Source organism: Microtus ochrogaster, chromosome 22, assembly GCF_000317375.1.
Source record: "Microtus ochrogaster isolate Prairie Vole_2 chromosome 22, MicOch1.0, whole genome shotgun sequence".
Classification (NCBI taxonomy): domain Eukaryota; kingdom Metazoa; phylum Chordata; class Mammalia; order Rodentia; family Cricetidae; genus Microtus; species Microtus ochrogaster.
In genome coordinates, this window is record NC_022023.1 from 9,159,559 (window position 1) to 9,182,268 (window position 22,710).

Here is a 22,710-nt window from a genome sequence, read left to right on the forward strand (position 1 = left end):
CTTGAACTTCTGGTATAAGTTTGAGAGGTTTTCTTTTTTACTAAGTTGGCTTTGCAATTAGGCAGCTTAAAGAGTACACTCCTAGAGAGAATCCGGGCCTCCCTAAAACTCCCGATAATGACGTCAGTGTTAACGCTTTGCCGGCGGCCTGGTTTGTGGTTAGCAAAGTCTAGAAAGCTTTTTTTTTAATTTTTTTATTTTTTTTTTTTTAATGGTTTTTTCGAGACAGGGTTTCTCTGTGGTTTTGGAGCCTGTCCTGGAACTAGCTCTGTAGACCAGGCTGGTCTCGAACTCTCTGGTTTTGGAGCCTGTCCTGAAACTAGCTCTGTAGACCAGGCTGGTCTCGAACTCTCTGGTTTTGGAGCCTGTCCTGAAACTAGCTCTGTAGACCAGGCTGGTCTCGAACTCACAGAGATCCGCCTACCTCTGCCTCCCGAGTCAAGATAAGATGGGATGGGCCAGCGAGAAAGGAGAAGCAAAGAAGAGACTGGCCTACAGCTGTGAAGTGGTATTTGTTTGTAGGTAGGGCCGCTCACCTAGGACTGGCGGGACAGAGGAGGCTAATACACAGAAGGCTACTTCCGCTCAAATTTCCTTACCAAGTTTCCTTCTTTCTGCTGAACTTTTTTTTTTTTTTTTGAGGGGGAGGGGGGGACAGAATCATTCCTAAGAAAGTAGGTGTGCGCGCGCCTGGATGCAGAGATCCTTCCCACATTTCCGATTCTCGTTCCCACATCTGGGGGCGGGGGTATCGTCTGCAGCTGGACAGGCGGGGCTGGAAGCTGCAGGGGACGCCTCCACCTTCCCACCCGGGACGTCCTGAGCCGCCACAACAACAGGCTCGCGCGAGACAAAGGAGCCGGCACGGGGCGGCGCACGGGGCCAGGGGGGACGCGGGGAGGCGAGGGCGCGGCGCGGGTGGGAGCCGGGGCGGAGACCTCCTGCCCGGCCTCCGGACTCGGTCCAGCCTTTGACCCTCGGTCCCCCGCGGCCCCCCTGCAGGCCTCGCCCAGGCAACCGCTGCCCCGGCCTCAACTCGCCCCTTTCAGCCCCACGCACGGAGCGGAGCGCAGCACCCGGGCGCCGGCGGCATGGCGGTGTCCTGGAGCAGCTGGCTGGCCAACGAAGGGGTTAAACACCTCTGCCTGGTAGGATGGCGGGCCAGGCTGGCTTGGCGCTCTGTCTGTCTCGCAGCGAGTTTGATTCATTCTTGGAGTGTGCACGGGTGGCATAAAAGAAGTGGAAGTTTGGGACGGGGGGGAGGAGGAGAGTTGTTTCAGACTTTTTCACCTAGTCTCAACTTTTACGCATTACTGAAGATAACTCCTTCCTGCTCAACCTAGAGGAACTTCACTACAGAGTGATGGAGAGTCTACGTGGAGGAAGGGGAAGCCAAAGCGGCTTTTCCTTAGCCTTTCAAAGGCTTGCCTCCTTTACTCTTCCAATTGCTTTAGTTCCCTTCTGCCATGGTGATGTCTGATATCTTAGTCTCAGTTTGCTCAGGAATGGATTTACCATCAACCTTTATTTCAGGTGCAGAGTCTGGGTAAGGTCAAATGAGGGTCCTTAGAGTGGCTTTTCCACTTTCTGATTGAGCATGCTTTCGGTGAATGCTGAGGTTGCATGTACAGGGCTTCTATGGAGTTGTGATTTTTTTTTTTTTTGTAATTTTTGCTCTCTTCTTGACTGCTCTAGCTCATTTGGCTGTCCCTAAATGTCCTGCTTTTCTGGAAAACCTTCCTGCTGTACAACCAAGGGCCCGAATACTACTACATCCACCAGATGTTGGGCGTAAGTGAAACTGGGGTGTCCTGGAGGAGTGGGTTTAAGGGAGCAGACAGCTACAGAGCTTTGTCAGGCTGCCCATTTCTCAGAGTAATACTTGTGTAAACACGTTTCTCTCAGAAAGCGGTTCTCTAAGGACCAGGGGTAGTATCTGCTAAAGTGGGGCGAATGAACCTGTCAGACCAAGCTATTAGTGCCTGAAGGAAATTGCTGCTTTTTTGTAAACTGCACCAAGGAGCCCTGAAGGGTTTGCTTCTCCAGGAGGACCAACCTACAACAGGCTGTTAGTCTACACTTAGCAAGGCTTTCTGCCTGCACCCAAGTCTGCCCAGAGCATTTCAGCTGTTTTACTAACACTCACAAAGTGAGCTGTTCCTTACTTCTGGGTAGGTCTCGGCTGGTGGCCTTAGGTGACTGGCTGGATATGGTTTCGTCTGAGGACACTATCATACAAGCCTCTGCTGTGGTTTGTTTCATGTTGATGTTTCTCTTGGTTGTGCTTCTCATATCCCTCTCCCGTTCCATGTCCACCTTACCTGACCCTGTGAATGTCAGGATTCCTCAAGGACATCTTACTCTGTATAAGGAGACAGAATTTTTGTATGCCACCACCAAATTAGAAATGTGTTGTATAATCCCAGGGCAGCCGATCTATCATCGTCACTCAAAAGAGGAGACTTACTGCTTTGATTGTTATAAATATGTAACTATCTAAAAAAACTAACATCACTTGAGATGAGCTCAGGGTAACTAGCTCCCTCCTGTGCCTAACATACACATGCTCATGCTTTAGCCTTAGTACTCAGAGCCAGTCATTAGCACATGCCAAGCCTGCAGTTAAGTTCAACTAATGGTTATTTTACAAAACAGACTACTGTATTTGTTATTGGTGATGACATCTTTTAACATTTAATCGCTCTAGTTTTAAGTATTGGGTTCAGAAAAATAGTTTAAAAAAAAAAACAACAAACGACCTCTTATTGAAGAATTCTGAATTTAGCATGCTTACCTTTCTTTCATCCGTCCAATTTTGATCTAGTTATTCAGGACTGTCCTTCAAATTGCTTTTTAAATGGACACAGGGATTAAAATCTTCACTGATTTTTAAATGCCTCACACTCTAATGTAAACCAGCAACAAAACCCTATAAGCAAACAAAAACAAGCAAATAACTGTAGTCTAATAAAAAAATTAAGAAACTTTTCTCCCATGAATTCCCAAGAATGTTCAGCCTTTCATACCCATTTCTTGAAAACTGTGAATTAATAAGTTATAAATATTTAAATGTGAGGCTTATTTCTCTTAATACATAACTTGGGGGACCACTTGGAAAAAATCCTGAGAACTACACTAGCAGAATATCTTCTGATTAGGATGCTTTTGTTACTATATAAATCTACGACCTGCAAAAGCCATAACTCCTCTTTGGGTTTTTACTCTAACACAGAGACAACATTTAGCAATTAGCAAACTAATTTTGTAAAAATCCAACAAGGTAGTCTTTATGTACTTGCATGCTGTGTAATTTAACTTCAAATTGATGCTGGTGGCAAGTCAAATATGATTAAGATGGCGTGTTCAAGCACATGCACAAAGGAATAGACAAAATCCAACATATTTGAAGGACATATTAAGGTATGATCCACTTTTCTATCTTCATTCTGTATTAGTGCTTTTGAGCCAATGATGTTACAAATCAGAGAAGTCCAAGAATTATTGGTGCATGGCATGGACTGGATACATGGGTGAAAGACTCAACTACTACCTTAGCTTTCTTGGAAACTCCAGACTAATCATAGTGGGTGGAGCTACCTATGCAGGCCTCAACATCTCAACAAAACTCCTTGTAGAAAGGAATGGTTTTTCTTGGCACTTCTCACTTTCTGAAAATTACCTGTTGTGAATTCTGTAGTCTTAATCATCTAAGCTATTTGTAATAGATATTTCAATTTACATATTAGTTTCTAATGAACAAGGACTTCCACCCGTAGTAATACTGTGTACTTTGTAGAGGCATATGTAATGTGACTTTTGTCGATAGTCTTTCTGGGCTTACCTTTCTCGACTTACAAAGATGGGGTATGGTATTGTAGCGGAAGAACTTACAGTTTCTTCTCTATTACAAATACGGTGCACCGATGAGATACAATTAATTTTAAAATGCACATTTTGGTCTCCATGTTTTATATCTTTTTCATATTACTTGTTTAATGAGCTAAAATTATATATGTGAAACGGTTCCACGATGACAGGAATCTAGAAATGCTGAGGGCTGTACAGGTATTGTGGTGTTTTAAGTCACCTTCAGGTAAACAATAGGTTTAAACAAAACCAACAAAAGAACATGGTGATATTTCTAGAAATCATTTCCATTGCTTTAAATCGCAAATGGAGACTGGAAGATGGCACTTGTCCTGTAAGCACGAATTCCCGAGTTCAAATGCCCAGCAGACACATACAAAGTAAGGAATAACCACAAGCTTCTATAACCCCAGTGCTGTGGGAAGCGGACATAGCAGGAACACTGAGAATTGCTGGATGTTAGCCCAGCTCCAGGTCAGTGAGAGTCCCTGTCTCAAGGCAATGAGAGGGATAGAGCCAGACATCTGGTATTTACATACATGGGCTCATGTACTCAGACACAGAAGCTTACAGATCACACACTCACTTAGATACATAAACAAACACATACCAAAAAGGGAAAAAAAAAGCACTAAGGGAAATAAACCCATTCTCCAAACATTTTGATAATAACATTAAGTGCACAGTTGCTCTCATTTATCTGTAAAATGTAGTAACAAAGGTATCCTGGTATCATAAGCTGTAAGGAACCACTGATCCTAAGTACTTATCCCAATGGTTAATATTTTTTTTATCAATGTTGTTCAATAGAAATATAATGCACGACAAAGTAAAACGCTGCAGGAATTAACTGAAAAATACCTTTAGCTCAGTAAACACAAAGTATCATTCTTTTGACATATATTCATTATTTAAAAAAAATCAAAGTGATATTTGACAGTTTATCTTGCCAAATATTTGTATATTTGTAATAGAGTATGCATTCTGTTCTCTTTTGAGTTATAATCTCATATTGATTTACAAAATTACTAGACTTATTTAGACTTTACAAAGTTCATAGATAATAAGCAGATTCACACACATAAATACACACACATAGAATTATCTATGAACTTTGTAAAGTCTAAATAAGTCAAGAACAATGGCAATGGGTTTTTGATCCTACTGCACATACTGGCTTTGGGGGAGCCTAGGCAGTTTGGATGCTCAACCTACTAAACCTGGATGGAGGTGGGAAGTCCTTGGACTTCCCACAGGTCAGGGAACCCTGATTGCTCTTCAAGCTGATGAGGGAGAGGGACTTGATCGGGGGAGGGGGAGGGAAATGGGAGGCGGTGGTGGGGAGGAGGCAGAAATCCTTAATAAATAAATAAATTAAAAAAAAATTTCTAATATCGCACATGAGCAGGATCAACTTTAAACTTAAAATATAGGAGTCAGGTGCTTGTGGCATGTACCTGTAGTGTCTATAGTCTTAATTACTTAAGAAGCTGTAGCAGGTGGGTTGCTTGAACTCTAGGTAGCATGGTAGTAAGACCCTGTCTTGAGAATAAAAGTTAATAAAATCACTGAACAAACACAACAAATCAGTCCCTTATTAATCCTAGGCACAATTAACATACCAAATCACCAGATGTGGCAAGTGGTTTGTTTTGGACATTTTAAGTAACAACCTTAGAGGTAGAATATTCTTACCTGGATAGTCATGTGACCTTACCACTCACCAAACTAGTTCAGTTACACATGTCTCTGGGACCAATGAGATGGTCAAAAAAAAAAAAAAAAAAAAAAAACCCAAACCAAACCAAAACAAAACAATTCATCTAGATCTGAATTTTGGTGTCTTCCTAGTTCCTTCTCCACTGAACAGAAATTGACACTGAATAGGATGGTGTGGGATGTAATAATTATTGGTCTGAACCATAAAATACTTCTTAGAGATCTAAACTTGCTGGTGAGAGCTGGTTAGCATTATGAGAAAACCAATTCGCAAAACTGGAGTGTTGGTTTTTATGATCATGTGGTTGTTTTTAGAACAAATTTAAAGGTTAGGAAACTTCTGACAGAGAAGAACCACTGGAAGATTAAGTAAAGGTGAGATTAATATGCTTTGGTAGGATTTCTTAGGATTATTTGTTCCTAGACTGAGAGGCAACCTTATCACGGCTGGTTTATGCTCAAATTAATGTCTTAATCAGATCATGCACGCCTTTGGAGATGTTTAATTGTGACAAGCTGCATTTTGGAAACAGCCAAACAAACAAATAAGTAAAACCAAGATAACTTCATCCAATCTCCCATAGCAACTTTTAAAATAAAGGATACTTCTGAATGTTTAAGGTGAACTCTGTTTCCATTTATTTTTTTAAGGATGTAAAATGTGGTTACTTTTTTTCCCACCACAATAATGAATACCAATGTGTTATGAGCCACCCTGAGAAAATTAGGTTTGTGCCTTTAGTTGGTATAAAAAAAAGTCATTTTTTATAGTATTAGATTTAATAAACACAATTTCTTTCCAATGTATCATGTGTCAAAAAAAAAAAAAAAAGAATCTGGACCGAGTGATGTAGCTCTGTGGTCCAGTGCTTGCCTAATATACACAGTGCCCTGAGTGCTATCACCTGTCAAGGGTGTTTTTTTTTAATTGCTATAAATAATATAATGTGAATCAAACATATATCTTCTAATAACAGATCGAGTTGTCTCAATTTTCTATATTGTATTCTCTACAAATTAATTTCTTGGTGCAAAATATTTTCTCTGTAATTGTTCTTAGGCTATGATGAGAACTTTTTTTCCCTTCTTTTCCCCACAAATATGTTTGAGATCTACTGCAGTGATCTTTTCCTTTGGAAAGCCTTAACTGAGATTTCCATGTTGAAAGAAAGTTGTGAGTGTTCTGACTCTTTTTAAATCTCTAGTGATAGCCAAGAGCATTTACCATCTCTTGGTGCCTAGGGCTATTCCATAACGTTTTAGGAGGCAGCTCTCTCCCTGTTCCCAATGGGGTCTGTGGTCTCCAGGTGAAAAGACCTGGGGTTTCAAGTCAGTGTTAGTTTCACAGCTTTGAATCTGCTGAGGAAGGAAATATATGTTCTTTGAATTTCCAACCCAAGAGGGCTTAATCATTAACTTTTCCCCTTATTCTATAAATTATAAAAGTCTCTGTCTAGACTTAGCCATGCATGGATTGAGCTTTCAGCTCAGAAATATTTGTAGGCAAGAGTTTTTGTTGATGTTGAAATGGGAGACCCTCATCACTGACCAGTGAGAGGGTCTTTATTACATTACTTTGACATCAGTCACATGTTCTTTATCTGCTCTTACTAGATAGCAAATTTTGGCATTTATTTTTTTTTTCTGAGACTGCATGGCTTCAGAGTCACTGTGTAGCCATGCCCTAGTGATCTTTTCTTTGAGTACTGTAATAACAGCCATGTACCAGTGGTACCGTGTGTTTGCATGCCTTATCGTAGATTTCCTTTTTTATTTTCCAAAATAAAAAATTGGAGTTTGAAGTGGTTCATTCACTGTCGTCTACTGAATCAGTGGCCTGAACACTATTTAACCTATTGATTCTCAGGCCATATTTAGCCCCGCTGGAATAAACAGCATTAATTGGACTGTCAAGATGGCTATATACACTAGGCAACTTAAGTTAGAGCTTTGGTTGCACATGCGGAATCTCTGACCTCCAGTCCCATGCTGTGGCACATCCCACCTTCCCTCATCACACACACATATCATGTATGCTCACACACATCTACACATGCATAAACAATAATAATAGCCGAAATCAAAGAAAGAGAACACATTAAACTCCACACTGCGTGGCTACTAGCTTTTTATTTTATATGAAATGATACTTGAACACACATGACAGTTGAGGAAGCTTAGTGACTTGCCTTCGGGGTAAAATATATTTTCGGCCTTGAGCTTATTTTTGATTCTTCTGAAATTGTTAAAGAAGTATGAGATATTTTATGTAGATTACTCCTAATTCCACATATCGGAAATTTAGGGCTAAATCTTTAACCTCTGCTATGTATCTACCACATCATTCATTTTTATAAATATACAAAACCGCATTAAAGTGGAAGCTGAGATGATCTTAAACATTTTCAAATCTGTTTTCTTCATTTTGTGATGGAAGTAGTAATATCAATAATATTGTGTCATTGAAGACTAGTGGAATCTAGACCATAAATATATCATTTCATTGATTAATTATTTAATCTTTTAAATTAAACCATGAATTAGAGGTTTTTCAGTTTTTTGTTTTGTAGCTGAGAAACTGAATTATAGACTCTTTGACTTCCTAGTCATGCTCTTGGACTATAGCCCAGTGTTTCGAGCGGTGAATTTTCCTTCTTGCTTTTTTTAAAACTAGCTAACAGATAAGAACTGAATATATTTATTTTTCCAACATATTGTTATATATAGAATGGATCAATGAGATATTTGATATATACATTATTGTATCATTTTTAAGGTCAGAACAGAATTCTTTTTTCGCAGTGTTCAAGAATATGATAGTTAGCTGCTATAGTCATCATAATGTCTAATATATCTTGAGCTCCCAAAAATCTTCAGTTACTTCCTAAATAGCTGAAAATTTGCATTTTTGAACGCTAGCTTTACCTATTGCCTCTGTCCTGGAAATCATTATTCTGTTCTTTGCTTCCGTGTGATTTTTCTTAGATTCCCAACAGAAGTCAGAGCATCTGGTGGTGTTTGTCCTTCTGTGCCTTACTGGTCTCACTTTGCATAATAATCTCCAGGTTCTCCCGTCACGTTGTGCGAGTGACAGGATTTGCCTTGCATTTTGTTTAAACACAGAATACAATTTCATTGTACATGTTTTCTTTATGTGTTCATCTGGTGACAAAACTTGACCCATTGGTTTTTGGGCTCATCTGTATCTATGCACGGCAGTATCAAGGTGGACCACGCGTAATTGCCATTTTTGTGAGTCAGTAACAATTAGATATCAGCTGTTTTGTTCAGTTTAACCTGTAACAACAGCTACTATTTATCGGTCACACACAAAGTCACAGGTACAGTTCTTGGCACATTTGTTTTTAAACGTATCCAATCTTTATATTTAATTGAATTTTTATAACAGCCATAAAAGATAAGAATTCCAACACAATAAAATTTGGAAATCTTAGGTTCACAGTGGTTGGATAATATTCTGCAGATCACGGTAGCTAAGAAATGTCAAAGTCCAGTCGGAGCCCTCATTGGAGTGACAGGGAAAAACGCATTCTGCTCATTCCTTCTATAATTCAGAGTTCTCGCATAGACTGTGTTACACATGGGATTCTCTTGTATTTTTGTATGTAGACTGTATGCGTGTGTCTTGGGGTTGGGGAGACACATGCCGTGGCACATGTGTGGAAGACAGTTTGTAAGAGTGGTTTCTTTCCTGCTAACGTATGCATGCCTTGGAGAGGTAAAGCTGATGCCACCAGGTTTGGTAGGGAGTGTCTGTATTTGCTGGGCTCTCTCGGAAGCCTACATTCTCTGTCCTTAACTGAGGTTCATATGCATCCTCTCCCAATGGTCCTGAATGGGATTTTTTTGGATGTTTGTTTATATATTATGCATTATACCTTTATCTTTGTCAATAAGTACTTGAATCAAACGTAAAGACTACTATATTATTCTGAAAATATTTTCAATATTTATTTATTTTATTTTGTTTATGAATGATTTGTCTGCCTGTATGTCTGTGTGCTACTTACATCCTTAGTGGCCACAGAGGTCAGAAGGCAGCATTGGATTTCCCGGGACTAGAGTGTTAGAAGGTTGTGAACCACCTCGTGGATGCTAGGAATCAAACCTGTGTCCTCTGCATGAGGAGCAAGTGCTCGTAACCCCTGAGCTGTCTCTCCAGCCCTACTACCTTTACTTCGAATAATGTTCTTCGGTGATCCTTATACTTTCTTCATGTCCTTGAAAACCGAATAAATGAACTCTCCAGGAGCAATAGGACCAGCATTTCATTTTGATAGCTTAAATGGCATTGAATGTGACTTCAGGGAAGGAGCTTTGTGGATTCTGAAGGGCTGTTTGGTTTCACGTGCAGCAGAGGCCCTAGATCCGTTCTATTGAGAATTAGTCAGCCTGTGGAAACGTGAGGGAAGACAGTAGTACTGTGATGTGCCACAGAGACTAAAGGGATTCTTACAGTCTTCCTGTACTCGGAGCAAAACTGAATGTGGAAAGCCAATCTTCTAACTTCTAGTCAGTGTTTCTTTATGTCCATCCTGCTAACTACTGAGTTTGCCATAGTAACAATTTTTAAAATCCCAGAGCTAATTCTGGAGAGGAAGAATAAAGATTTCTTTGTACTTACTTATTACAAAAACTTAGAATTCTATGGAGATGAATTTAAATAATGGTTCAGGCTTTATTTATTTATTTATTTTTTTTGAGACAAAGTTTCTTTTGTAGCCTTGGCTGTCCTGGAACTTGCTCTGTAGACCAGGTTGGCCTCAAATTCAAAGAACATGTTCAGGCATTTTTATGCATTTAGGATTTGGGTAAACTAATGTTCTGAGAAATCTAATCTTTGAAATGAAATTTAGGTATTGAAGATTGCATTAAAAAAGGCAGGTGCAATGCTTAGCATCTGGTACATAAATGCTTAGAGTATAAGTATTGCTATAAATACTATATAGTAGTATTTAGTATTGTTGGCAGTGACACTGTAGATACCATTAAAGAGTAATATTTTGTATTATTTATGTTTATAAGTATACATGCTAAATGGAGTTCAATGACATAGAGATGGGGGGGATTTGCTGAGCATGCAGTATATGGCTTGCAAGGCATATTGGTTTGTCCCTTTATCCATTATTGTAGTGCTTATAGGATGCTTAGTAAATAGATACGCAGTAATGAGGCTGTTTTTCATTGGTCAGCCGGAACCTTTGATTGACCACTGCTTTCTTCCCTGCTTCTTTTTGAGAGGAGAAAGATATGTGTTGTTTTTGGCAATTGTCGCAAAGTTTGTAGGAACTTGACTGATTGTTGGGTAGAATTTCTGTTTGAGGTAGAAGATTTTTTTTTAATCAGGAAGTCATTAAGAAGACCTATTACTATTATTAACTAAAGTTTTTTAGCAAATAAAAAATATAATTATTTCATGATATTGTTCTGATTCTTTAAACAAAGTTAAAGTAACAGAGCATTGTTCATGGAAGTCTACTTATGGGCTTGAAATTGGTCTATATTCTTACTATATATTTTTTTTAAAGTCCTGAATCTTCTTCAACACAGGTCCTATTCATAAGAGGAAGTTAAGAAAAGAATTTAAACATGAAGGTCACTGTGTTATTTTTAAACTCTTGAAAGATGTCAGTTTCCTTCTTTCCTGTATTCTCTTCCTTTACAACCTTATATAGTAATTCATGTTACTACTCGGTACCCGGAAAAACACAAATATGTTCTAGTCATATCCGTGTTACACAGCACATTATGACACGATAGTCAAGTGTTTGGAGGAACTGAACACAGCACAGATGTGAAAGATGTCATATAGTGTTTGTGTCTCTTAGCAGGCAGCAGGTTCTAATTACCATAGTGCCATGGCATGACACTCCTGAAGGTCATTAAGAAAGGTTTGCAGAAAGCAATAAGAGAAGGGTTTTCCTTCCTGAAGGAAAACTGGAGTTAACGTCAATGTCAAATACACCCCTTACATATACAGAAGTCCCTTCTGAAGAGTGACTTTGAATGCCTGTGCCATGTTTTAGGTAATAAGGAAACTTGTTTAACAGCAAGTTACTCGCTTAGGAAATACTCAGCACCTAGAGCCTACTTCTCTTTACACTTTCATATACTATACAATTTTCTCTGTGATAAACTTAAACACTGTGACATAGCATTTCTTATGAAAATAACTTCTTTCCTGTATTGGCAATGGGACCAAGGGAACGGTGTAAGGAGTAAGTAGTATATGGATTTTGATTGTGTGTATTGTTAGAAATTAGAAAGCTGAATTTGACAATGGTTTCTATGATACATTTTTTTCAATATATTGTCTTATATGGTCAAATTTATTTCTATGGCTCTAGAAATTCTTAAAGACAGCTATCTATCTATCTATCTATCTATCATCTATCTGTCTATCTATCTATCTATCTATCTATCTATCTATCTACCTATCTATCTATCTATTAAAAGTAACATGTAGTAAAGGCAAAATGAAATGAATTATGTACGTAGAGTAAAGCATTTTATATCTCTGGGATTAAAAATAGATTTTTAAATTAAGATTTGTTTAAGAAATAATTTTAGATGATGCCTTTTTTGACCTGATTCCCTTTTCTCTTGATAAAATTTTCAATTTCATGACTTCAAATTACAAGTAACCACATTTAGTGAAACTTGGGAAGCTCAGTTCAGCTGGAGGGAAACAGCCTGACAGTTGTTCTGGCAGATTTCTAGTTTCTCCTTGTTTGTCCAGCTCCTTCCTCGGTGTGCTTTGCCTGTGTGCCTTCCTCTCACCCTGCCATCCCTGACTTCAAGGTGCATGATGGTGCCCTAAGCAAAGAGGGTTTGATATGAAACTTGAAAGTAAAAAGTAGTACCTGCGGGTAGAGATGAGCTGATGAATTAGGGTCATGAGGCTGCTTTTGTCTACCCCACTGATATTCCTGGCTCATGTCACCTTCTAAGTTACGTGGGCGTTTTGAGCTGTGTCAGATATTCTGGTTTGGAGAAACATGATTTTCAAATTCCATTTTCAAAATACATTGAAGTAGACAAAGTGAAAAATATCTTTTCTTTTCTTCCCCCATAGTTCATAATATCTAAGGGGAGCACCTGACAAACATCAGTGGTTTGTATTAATGTCTTTCAGCTGGCATGGAATGACTCTCCTTAAACCACAAGAATGTAGGATTTCCACACAAGGTTTCAGTCTCTATTTGAGAGATAAGGTGGTGTTTGCTCTTGGGAGTTGTCTGTATCCCATTTGTTACATCTCATTCTTCTTTTCTTTAGCGTTGAATACCGTCTTGGACTCTAGAAACTTTCACTGAAACAACTATTTAGATGTTTGAATTTTGTACATCTTTTCAAACGTAAGATAGAAAATCTAATTCTTTGTAAAGTTTAGTTGCTGGTTCAAACTGGAATCATTTTTTTAAAAAGTTTGTTTGAATAAAACTGGTCTATTCTTGTAGTTGAATATGTCAAATGTAAGGAGAAAAAATGCATTTTAAAGGAAGATTTTTAGATATATAAAATTTAATTTGTTGAAGTCTTTTTGACATCCATTCTAACTTCTGTTGAAATGAGGTGTCTGCCATTAATGTTTTCTGAGCATGATGTGACTCTTAGTTCAAAAGTCAAATACGGAAATACCTATAGACATCAAGGGTATCAATGGTAATGGTAGGATATTGCACAAGTACCCTAAATTTTTGAACGTTGACCAAGTTGTGAGCTTCAAATTATACTTTATATAAAATTTATTAAAACTACAGGGTCTGGTTCTTCAATTTCCAGTTGAAAATGTAAGTACCCACATTGGCTTTTAATTTTAGAAAGACTATGGGAAAATTTGAAAATGTATTAATGACGAGGGATGAGGCAAGGGTTTGGGATGGTGGCTTTGGATGAAGCGTGCCTGCGAAGTCACTCTACAGGTGATAATTGTTGTCAAATATGGTATGTCTATCCTTGAGAAAATCTGGGCCCTGCTGAGTTTTCAAGTCGGTCATGCTCAGCAAAGTCAGTTGTACTCCTAACCATTCCCAGCTCCCAGATCACTTATGATGAAGGAAGGAAATTTAGCAGTGTTATATAATCAACTTCTCTAATTCTTGAAGCTTTTTTTATATCTTTAATAAAGACTTAGATGTGGGCACAAACATCATCATCCACAAAAGAGATCATCATATCATAAAAAGAGATGATTCATCTCACTAATGTCTTTCAGCCAAATAAGTGAAGCCACTTCATGGGTTTCCTGGAAGTGTTTTTGTTCCTTAAAGCCAGGTGAAGGTGGTGTTTAATGCTCTTTAACTTCTTCGGTTCTAAGTCTTAGAAGCCAGTGACCTCAATTGAGGCCACAGGTGTTACCCGAGATCCACATTTTCTTGCTTGGCAGCTGCTGATCTTTTCCTTCAACAGCACTGTCTGTAGAAGCTCATGAACATGCTTATATGCAACCTTGAATTCCAGCCCTGTTGAACTTTAACTTTCCCAGACAGACACAGTCTAGAAGTGAATCACGTTGTCATAGCGGTTGGATACGTTAAAAGACAAGCTAGATACAACCTGACAGAAATATCAAGCTCTGATACTGTTTTCCTCTGTACTTTAAAGAAAGAGGCTTAAATTCTTATGTAATAGCTACATGCTCCATTGACTTGTAATAAACGTTTATGAGGAAAAACCATGCTTGCATTGAACATAAAAGGATCTTCACTTTTAGAAAGAATGGAAAAAAATACACTAGCATTCAACACAGGAACGATTTAAGTTGGCAATAAGGAAATCTGGATATAGAGTAGGATAGGTTCTTGCTGTTTGGTTATATATTTATTTTTATGAGGAAACAATTCTTAAGCCTGTTCTATTTATTCATTTAGCGTGCATGCCTAAATAGTTTGTCTGTGAGTGTAAATGTGCGTGAACACTTTTGCACACGGGCAGAACCCAGAGACTGGAATCAAGGTGTCTTCCTCTGTTGCTCTCCACCATATTTTTTGAGACAAGGTCTCACACTGAACCCGGAGCTCAGTGATTGACAAGAATGTCTGACCAGGAAACTCCAGGGATTTACCTGTCTCTTCACTCTGGCACTAGGGTTACACACAGCAATGACTACACTCAACTTTTAACAAGACCCTGGGCAGGGAGCCTAGGCCCATGTGCTATGGTGGCAGGCATGTTGCTGACTGATCTCCCATCAGCTATTTCTCTGGAAATGATCACTTGTTTTGGAGATTTTCTTTTCCCTTCGCACTGTTTAAACTGAGAAACGGTGTCAGCTGGAGTCAAATATTACGGGAAAGTTTGAAGTTTCTAGGGCAGCTGGAAGACAGAAGCCTGTTAGCATTATTTGGCCTCAACTATAGTTTATTACAGCCTTAAGGATGTCCACTTTCATTTGTTTTATAAGAAGTGATGATTGGAGAATATACATTTTTAAACAATTAATCAATATGGATTATTTCCTAGTTGTCCACCACATGCCATTTATAACTGACTTGGTGAAGCCTTATCAAAATCATTGTTGTTTAATCTGATTTTTAACTAACTCATAACTGAATGCCATTTTTATTTTCCCCATCTGTCACCTGTTTTTCCTTTCCCTCCTCCCACTTTTCCCCTTCTCCTTCCTCCTTCTTTCCCTTCTCCTGTCTTACTCCTCTTCATTCCAACCTCTTCTGTCCTTGTCATCTTCTCTTGTTCTTCCTTTTCTTTGTGGTTCTGGAATCAGGTTTATGGCCTCTCACATACTAAACAATGGCTCCAGTACTCAGCTAACTGTTGTTTTGTTTTTAGTGTTTTTAGTGTGTGTGTGTATTGCATACATGTGGGTATACCTACCCGTGTGTGTGTGTGTGTGGGGGGGTGTTTACAAGGCACAAGACTGTCTTCTGTATCACCCTTTACTTCCTACTTCATTTATTTATTTATTATTTTATTTTGAGACGGGATTTCTCGTTGAACCTGTAGCACACCTACTGGCTTGACTGACTGGCCATTGAGCCTCCAGAATTCATAGTGTTGGAATCAGAGGCATACACCGTCGTGCTGTTTTTTTTTTTTTAAATGGGTTTTGTGGATATAAACTCAATTCCTAGTGCTTGTGCAGCAAGCATTTTACTGACTGAGCCATCTCTCTAGCTCATATTTTCTTCTTGAGTGAAGTTTTGCTGCCATGGAACATCCATTGTGTTCTAAATTCGTGTCCTTATAATGATTTATCCATTATACAAACTGAATAATGAAACCATTCACATAAGAAAAAAGAATTGATTTATAGGCACAAGAACCACAGTATCACAGGCATTTTAGGTTATGAAAAAGGAAATACAAAAACCTTCAAGATTTTGAGCATTATATAATCAGCTTCTTCATGGGTTTGTCTTTTATCTCTATTTGTTTGATGACCACATTTTATTTTTGCCACCTTTCATTGCTCAAACCATGTTTTGCTCAGTGAGTATTTATTATACATAAAGTCTTTATGAATGACCATGCATTTTAAGATCACCAGGAATAAGAGGCAATTTAAGCTTTGACATTTAACCTGTACGGACACTTGATAACTTAGGGAGATGTGAATAATCAAATATAAAACAATCTGGCTTGTAATTAAATGCTCTTTGACATAAAATGAATCATTGAAAAAGGCTCCAGGCTTGTCAGAGTTTCTGAAAATGGGAGAAGAGATATAGAGGGCAGAGTGAAGTGTTTGCTCTAAGAGATCCTCACAGAAAAGTAAGCCTTGAGCTGGAGTTCCAAGGCTGTTAGAGTTTGTCTATTTGTCACGGAGGCTGCATAAGGTCAACTTGCATCACAGATGGGATTGAGACAGTGTGAGCTGTGGATAGGGAACGGGGACTTGTAGTGATAATGTGGACTAATTTAAGCAATGCATCTGGGAGCCAATCTGAGGCACATATGAAAATATAGCCTCATGGCCTTATGATATCATCAATTTGGCTTGTCAAAACCTACTTGTAATATAAATTAAGACAAAAATGGCTTGGACCGACTGACCCCTGTAGACTCATGAAAGAGTTCTAGCTGCTCTCAGATATTTTTATAGACTGGGCATTGCTCATTTCCAGAATTAGTCTGAGCTGCTGGAAACTGGAGAGTAGAAAAGACTGGTTACTTTTGGATGATAAGATAGAGCAGTTCTGAATTCTAAGCCTAGATTTGAACTGTATTTCTTGGGTGATCACTTTTTGTTCCCTCTTTTTACTGGTGGGAAAAATGTTGAAGGGCCATTCATTCTTTCAACATCTAATAGTTGCTTAGAACTTCCTTTGAATTCATTAGATGCAGATGAGTGAAATCAAGCTCACCTTCATAATTGTAACAGGGACCCCACTCTGCAGAGATGAAGATGAGAAATCTGAAAGAATGGACTTTAGAGAAACTTTATCTTTTTTTTTTTTTGTGGAGGGATAACAATGCCTCTTGCTAAGCACCCCTACACTTAATTCTATATCATTCACTTATTACTATATATTCCTTTCTGATGTATGTACTGTTGTCTCTTCATTTTTCAAATTCCAGGTGAGAAAAAAATTAGGTTGAGAGAGAATAAGTATTACGTAAGTTCACACAGCTAGTAAAGAGACTTCTAACTTAAATTAATGGCTTCAGAGTGTATGCTGAACTGGTACAGCATAAAATTAGTTGTGTGTCTTGAGGGGCCCACAACAGAGCTTTTTTGTTTGTTTGTTTGTTGTTTGTTTTGTGTGTGATATAATATATACGATTATGTATGGTATATGCACATTTGTGTGAGGTATGTGTTCTAGGCATACGGGTGTGTGATATAGCTATGTGTGGTTTATGAATGGGTGTATGTGTGCACGTATGTGTGCACTGCGGGCCTGTGTTTATAAACTCAAATGCGAATGTGAAGGACAGAGGACAATGTGAGCTGTCTCTCTCAGTTATATTTCCTCGAGACAGATTTCTCATTGGTTGTACCTGGACCAAGGCCGGTATAAGTTAAGCCCCCATTCTCCTGACCTGACCCCTACTGTGTTGGGGTTGCAGACATGTGATCTCTTCTGGCTTTTTACGAGGGCTCTGGTAGTCTGATTTCAGCAAACACTTTTAGCCACCGAGCCATCTCTCTAGACTGCTACCCATCATGAGATACAAAACCCAGAATTCTACAAAGGGCATTGAAGGTATGCAGATTTTAAAGTAGTCCATCAGTTCATCAGGCGTTTCCCATCTGTAGTCAGATTTGGGAAAGTCTGGGAAAGTCTTCCATGTCATAATAGGAAACTGTAGGAGTTGAGAAAAAAGGATGAGCAGATAAAAGGGTAAAGAGGTATTGTGCGTTGGAGGGGTACTGGATAAGGTGTGTAAACTCACTTTTTCCTCTGCCTGTGTTGTGTAGTTAGGAAATGACAGTGCTTGGAGGGGATTTCACCTCCCATTCTTGTTTCTTTATAAAATGTTGGTGTAGTTTAATTAAATACAAACAGAAGAGCTGATGCTTTGCCAGTCTATGAAAGAGCTGTAAGAATTAGGCATTGTATAGTTTAATATACAACACTTGGTTTAATTAAATATGTTTCAGAGAGAGAAGAATCAATTAAAAATTAACTTTACAGGGTAGAAAAATCACATACATCTTGACAAATAGCGGATCACAATACACATATGCTTTATAAACTCTAGTATTTTATTTTTCCTGGAAATGGCTGATTGTTGACGCACAAGAGGAAGCTAAAGAAAGGGACCAGTTCTATATGTACTATTAACACTGCCAAGGCCTTTTCAGAGCCCTTTGAGCAACATATTTGCGTAGCCCTTTGTAAGATGTCATATTTCTCCAAACTGTGAAGAAATTCCTAGTTGGAAGAAAAATGCTTGTTTGAAAATTAATTCATCAGAAAAGGCACCTGGTGTTGTTCTCCTGGAATTGGCTAATTCGCAGAAATTTTTTCCTCTTAATTTTTTAAAAAGTCTTTTAATAAGATGCCAAAACTTTGGGTAGGAAGCAAACCACATGAATGGAAAGCTTTGAGCTTAGGTAAAGTTAAAAGTTAATAGGGAAATAGGAATGTTGGCTTCACACTCCATGTAATATAGTGAGCTGCAGTAGGAGCAAATTCTGTTCCTACTCTCTCTTCCTCATTGATTCTTTTTCCACTCTTAGTGTAGAAAAGAAGGGTCATGGCTTCATAGTGACTCCTGGGAATCAGACTTATGTGTCATGAACTCAAGGACAACACTTGTCCTTTATTTTGGATCCCGTAGAGTAAGGAATATGGTGGCGATCTTCCTGTGTCTCTTTTGTGGATTTATTTAACAGAGTTGCCTTGGGAAGTGTCTGAGATGATAAGCGACTCTTAAAATTATTTCAAGAGTTATAAATTACTTTCAACATGAAAAAATAATATCGGACCAGGAAATCATCCCCTTTTCAGACCCTTTTATCTTCTGTTTTAGATATCCATTTCAGGAAATTGTTATCCAGTGCAGCTCTGTGGGTGGAAGTTACCAGGAAACAGATTTCATCTGCACATAAGAAAATAAAGCAGTTTGACAGTGGAACAGACTGCTGTCTCTGGAGGAATTCAAGCAGGATTTTTCCTCTTGGCTGGAAACTCGCAGAGAAGAGACAGACCCTAGGTTAGATGGTAGGAGATGAGGCCCTTTAGGTTTTCTGGTTATAAAAAATATATGTTCTACAACAAGTGATGGTTACAATACAGCAGGGGGAAGGACTTCTTTTATACACACCTAATGGGAATAAAAACTATTGTCTCCAGAGACATCACCAGAGTGTCCTCAAAACAACAGCAAAAAAAAAAAAAAAAACAAAAAAAACAAAAAACCCTAAACACAGAGCTGCTGTATCATTCCCCACTCTATCCCTGAAGGAATTTGTGTTAGCATACAGCTAAGATACCTGCACATCCATGTATAGAAGCATTAATCACAGTAACCGATTATGGACTTAGGTATGTCAGAGACGAGTAGATAATGGTAATATGTAAAACACAGATGTTTACTCAGCCAGAAAATAAAATCATTTCATCTGCAGGAAGTTGAGAAGAACTGGAGATCCTTAGGATAAGCAAAGTAAGTCAGTTCCATAGAGAGAAAGGTTGTTTCTTTCACATATAGGGAATCTAGATTTTTTTTTTTTTAAAATACAGAAATGCAAAATAGGGACAACCAAGGAAGAAACGGATCAATGTGGGTAGAGGGGAGATAAGAAGGTGAAGGGGACATTGTGAAAGAACGTTATTTGCATGTACTCATTGTCACCATGGAACCCTCTGCTTTGTGCAGTCAATACATGTTGATAAAAATAGAGCACGGGAAGGGGCTATATATTCACAGGCATGCAGATTGCCGGGGCAACAGAAGCCGTTGGGAAAGAGCGAGCAAGAACAGTTCACTAAAAGGCAGTGTATTGACAGGTGGACCCCATCACCAGTGAGGGTGATAATGTATCTTTTAAAGCTGTGCCATTTCTAATTAGTTACTAGAAATCTGTCTTATGAAATGGGTAGATATATTGAGAAAGTTTATATGCAAGATGCTTACCTTAGATGTTTTATTCTGCCTAACGTTAGAAACCTTAAAAATCCAATGGTATGTGTATACCCAAAGAAATGTATATAAGCCATCATTATATATACAAGCAGTAGCGTTATCATAGTAGTTAAGATTAATATAATTGAGGGATATTTGTGATGTTTGCTTAGCTAGATATAACCATTTGAATTTAAAATATAATTGTTTATTCTGAAATTTTAGTATAATTACATCATTTCTCCCTCCCATTTCCTCTATCCACTTTTAAGAAATTATAATTAACTTATTTTCTACTTACTGAGTAAAAGGAATTAAGATTGATAATTCAAAAGACTGCATATTAAAGATACACAACTCAATTAGTTATGTGTATATACTGGGGAAATAACCACTTACGTCAAGCTAATTAGAATATCTGCCAACTCAATAAAAAGAATTATACTTTAATAAAGTTGGTGACAACATAAATTCCCTGACAAACCCTGGTTATTCCTGACTCCTTTCTAGAGGTAACTCAGACATAAGTGGCTTGTCTTTAACAAAGTTTCATTTTTGTTATCAATGGTATACGGTAACCAAGGTACTGCACTGTGTCCTAGTTCCTCCTTGTCTGTTCCTTGACAGTAGTCATTAATAAACAGCTGTCCCCTTAATGACCACTCTCACCGAAAAATGCACTTACTCTGTGCCGTGTATAGTCCGAACGTATGTAACCTCTCCCCTTTCACTCCTACAGTGCTGGGTTTAAGAGTCGAGACAAATAGGTCAGAAGGGTAGATTCTGTGTGACAAAGACTAGTGTATACTATGTAAGGAATCCCTAAAGAAGAAGGAAAGACCTAGTTCATGCTCCATGTCCGTCTGTGTGTCTGTTCATATCTACTGATTTCCATCATGATGTTCAGTTGCACCCTGAGAATAGCCATCTACAAAGCAGAAAGATGGCCCTCACAGACACACTGAACACCCTGGTAGCTTGTTCTTGGATTTCCTGGACCCAAGAGCAATAGGAAACAAACAGATGCTTTTGAAGTTGCTTTCTTTAAGGTGCGTTGTTAAAAGATGGCCAAACTAACACTGAACAATTATGAAATCACACAATAAGACATCTGGATACAAGTACCTGAATTTTCAAATACAGGGCTTTGCAGCCTAAATTTGCTACTTCCTCTTTATCTGTAGCTACTTAACTGCCTACAAAGCTAATCTAACTTAATATTACGCAACATCACCTGAATGGAATTAAATAAGACAAATATAATAGAAAAACTATAATATGTTAATAGAATTCTAATTCTTTCCTGAAGTGGGGGGGGGTGGTCTTGATTTCTTTAAACTGTTGTTTTCCAATGTGCTGAAGAATTTTGAGGACCTTGAGGACTAATGCTTCAATAAATAAACATGGTGTGGGGGGACAGATCAGGCAGTCCATCACAAGGATTTCAAGTGTATGTATCATCTTAACATGACAGCACACCAGAAATTCTGTTAATCATGTCTCTGGGACATTGGGACAAACGTGAACTAGGAAAATAATACTGCCCTCTAGTGACCACCAGCTCCCTGAGATGGGAACTCTGGAGCGTTCATTTCAGAATGTGGATTCTTTTGGAGCCAATGGCAGAGTAGGAATTAAATAAAAATGAATAGACTCAGCAAACATACTGATGTAGAATGTTACTCAATAAGTAAAGAGGTGAAATGTTTTCTAATAATGCCAATTTAAAAACACTTTTCTGTTTTCCTCAATCTCGACACTGTTCTGAATGCATGAATTTTGTACCTTATGAACTGAGGGGAAAGTTTTGGTTTTAGTTGTTTTTGTTTTTTTTTAAACCAAGTATATTCAGGAAGCATATGTGAGGAAATGAATCACTGGTAAAATTTCCAGTTGGGTTTTGCATCATGAAAACGGAAAGGAATTCCAAAATAAACCCTGTCCTTCCCAAAGCGCACTTAAAGTCACTTTGATTTGAATTACTGCATAGTAAACACAATAATTAAACATTCCAGAATGAAATGAACTATTCATGAGGAAGAATACAATTTTTTTTATAAAGTATTTAATCCTAAAGGAAGTGGAGATGATTTATTGGTATTTTTAAAGCTCTGAACTTTCATGTTTAATTAGATCTTCGTTTACATATTTTAAGAGACATTATTATCTTGGTATATTAATATTGCAGATAAAGCAGCTGTCTAGAATCTTGTGGGTTAAATTTTTCCAGGCCTCTTAGAAGTGGAGTTGGATGCTTGTGAGCTAATGTGTGAGTGCTGGGAACCGACCCTAGGTCTGAGTCCTCTGAAAGAGCAGGTCCTCTTTACAACCGAGCCATTTCTCTTTTCCCTATTTTGTTTTTTATTTGGCAGAATCTTATTGTTATTTTCATATCTTTTAAAAATATTTCTGATAATACATTGGTAATATCTTTTCATAATTTCCACTCTTCCTCTCCCCTCTCCAACTACTTCTGTGTTCCCTATTCACTCTCAACTTTATTACTAATTTTGTTTTTTGTTTTTGTTTTTTTTTTTGGTTTTTCGAGACAGGGTTTCTCTGTGG

General features: G+C 38.2%; 1 protein-coding gene across 1 annotated transcript in view; it reads left to right on the forward strand.

Moving 5' to 3' along the window:
- The first annotated feature begins 950 nt into the window (after positions 1-950).
- The window catches only part of Nox4 (NADPH oxidase 4), a 90,822-nt gene continuing 69,062 nt past the window's right edge, over positions 951-22,710 (forward strand). Inside the window, exons 1-2 of the mRNA XM_005357613.3 lie at positions 951-1,148; positions 1,696-1,791. Of these exons, the coding sequence (XP_005357670.1) occupies positions 1,092-1,148; positions 1,696-1,791 (153 nt within the window). The 5' untranslated portion in view covers positions 951-1,091. The remainder of the gene's footprint in view (positions 1,149-1,695; positions 1,792-22,710) is intronic.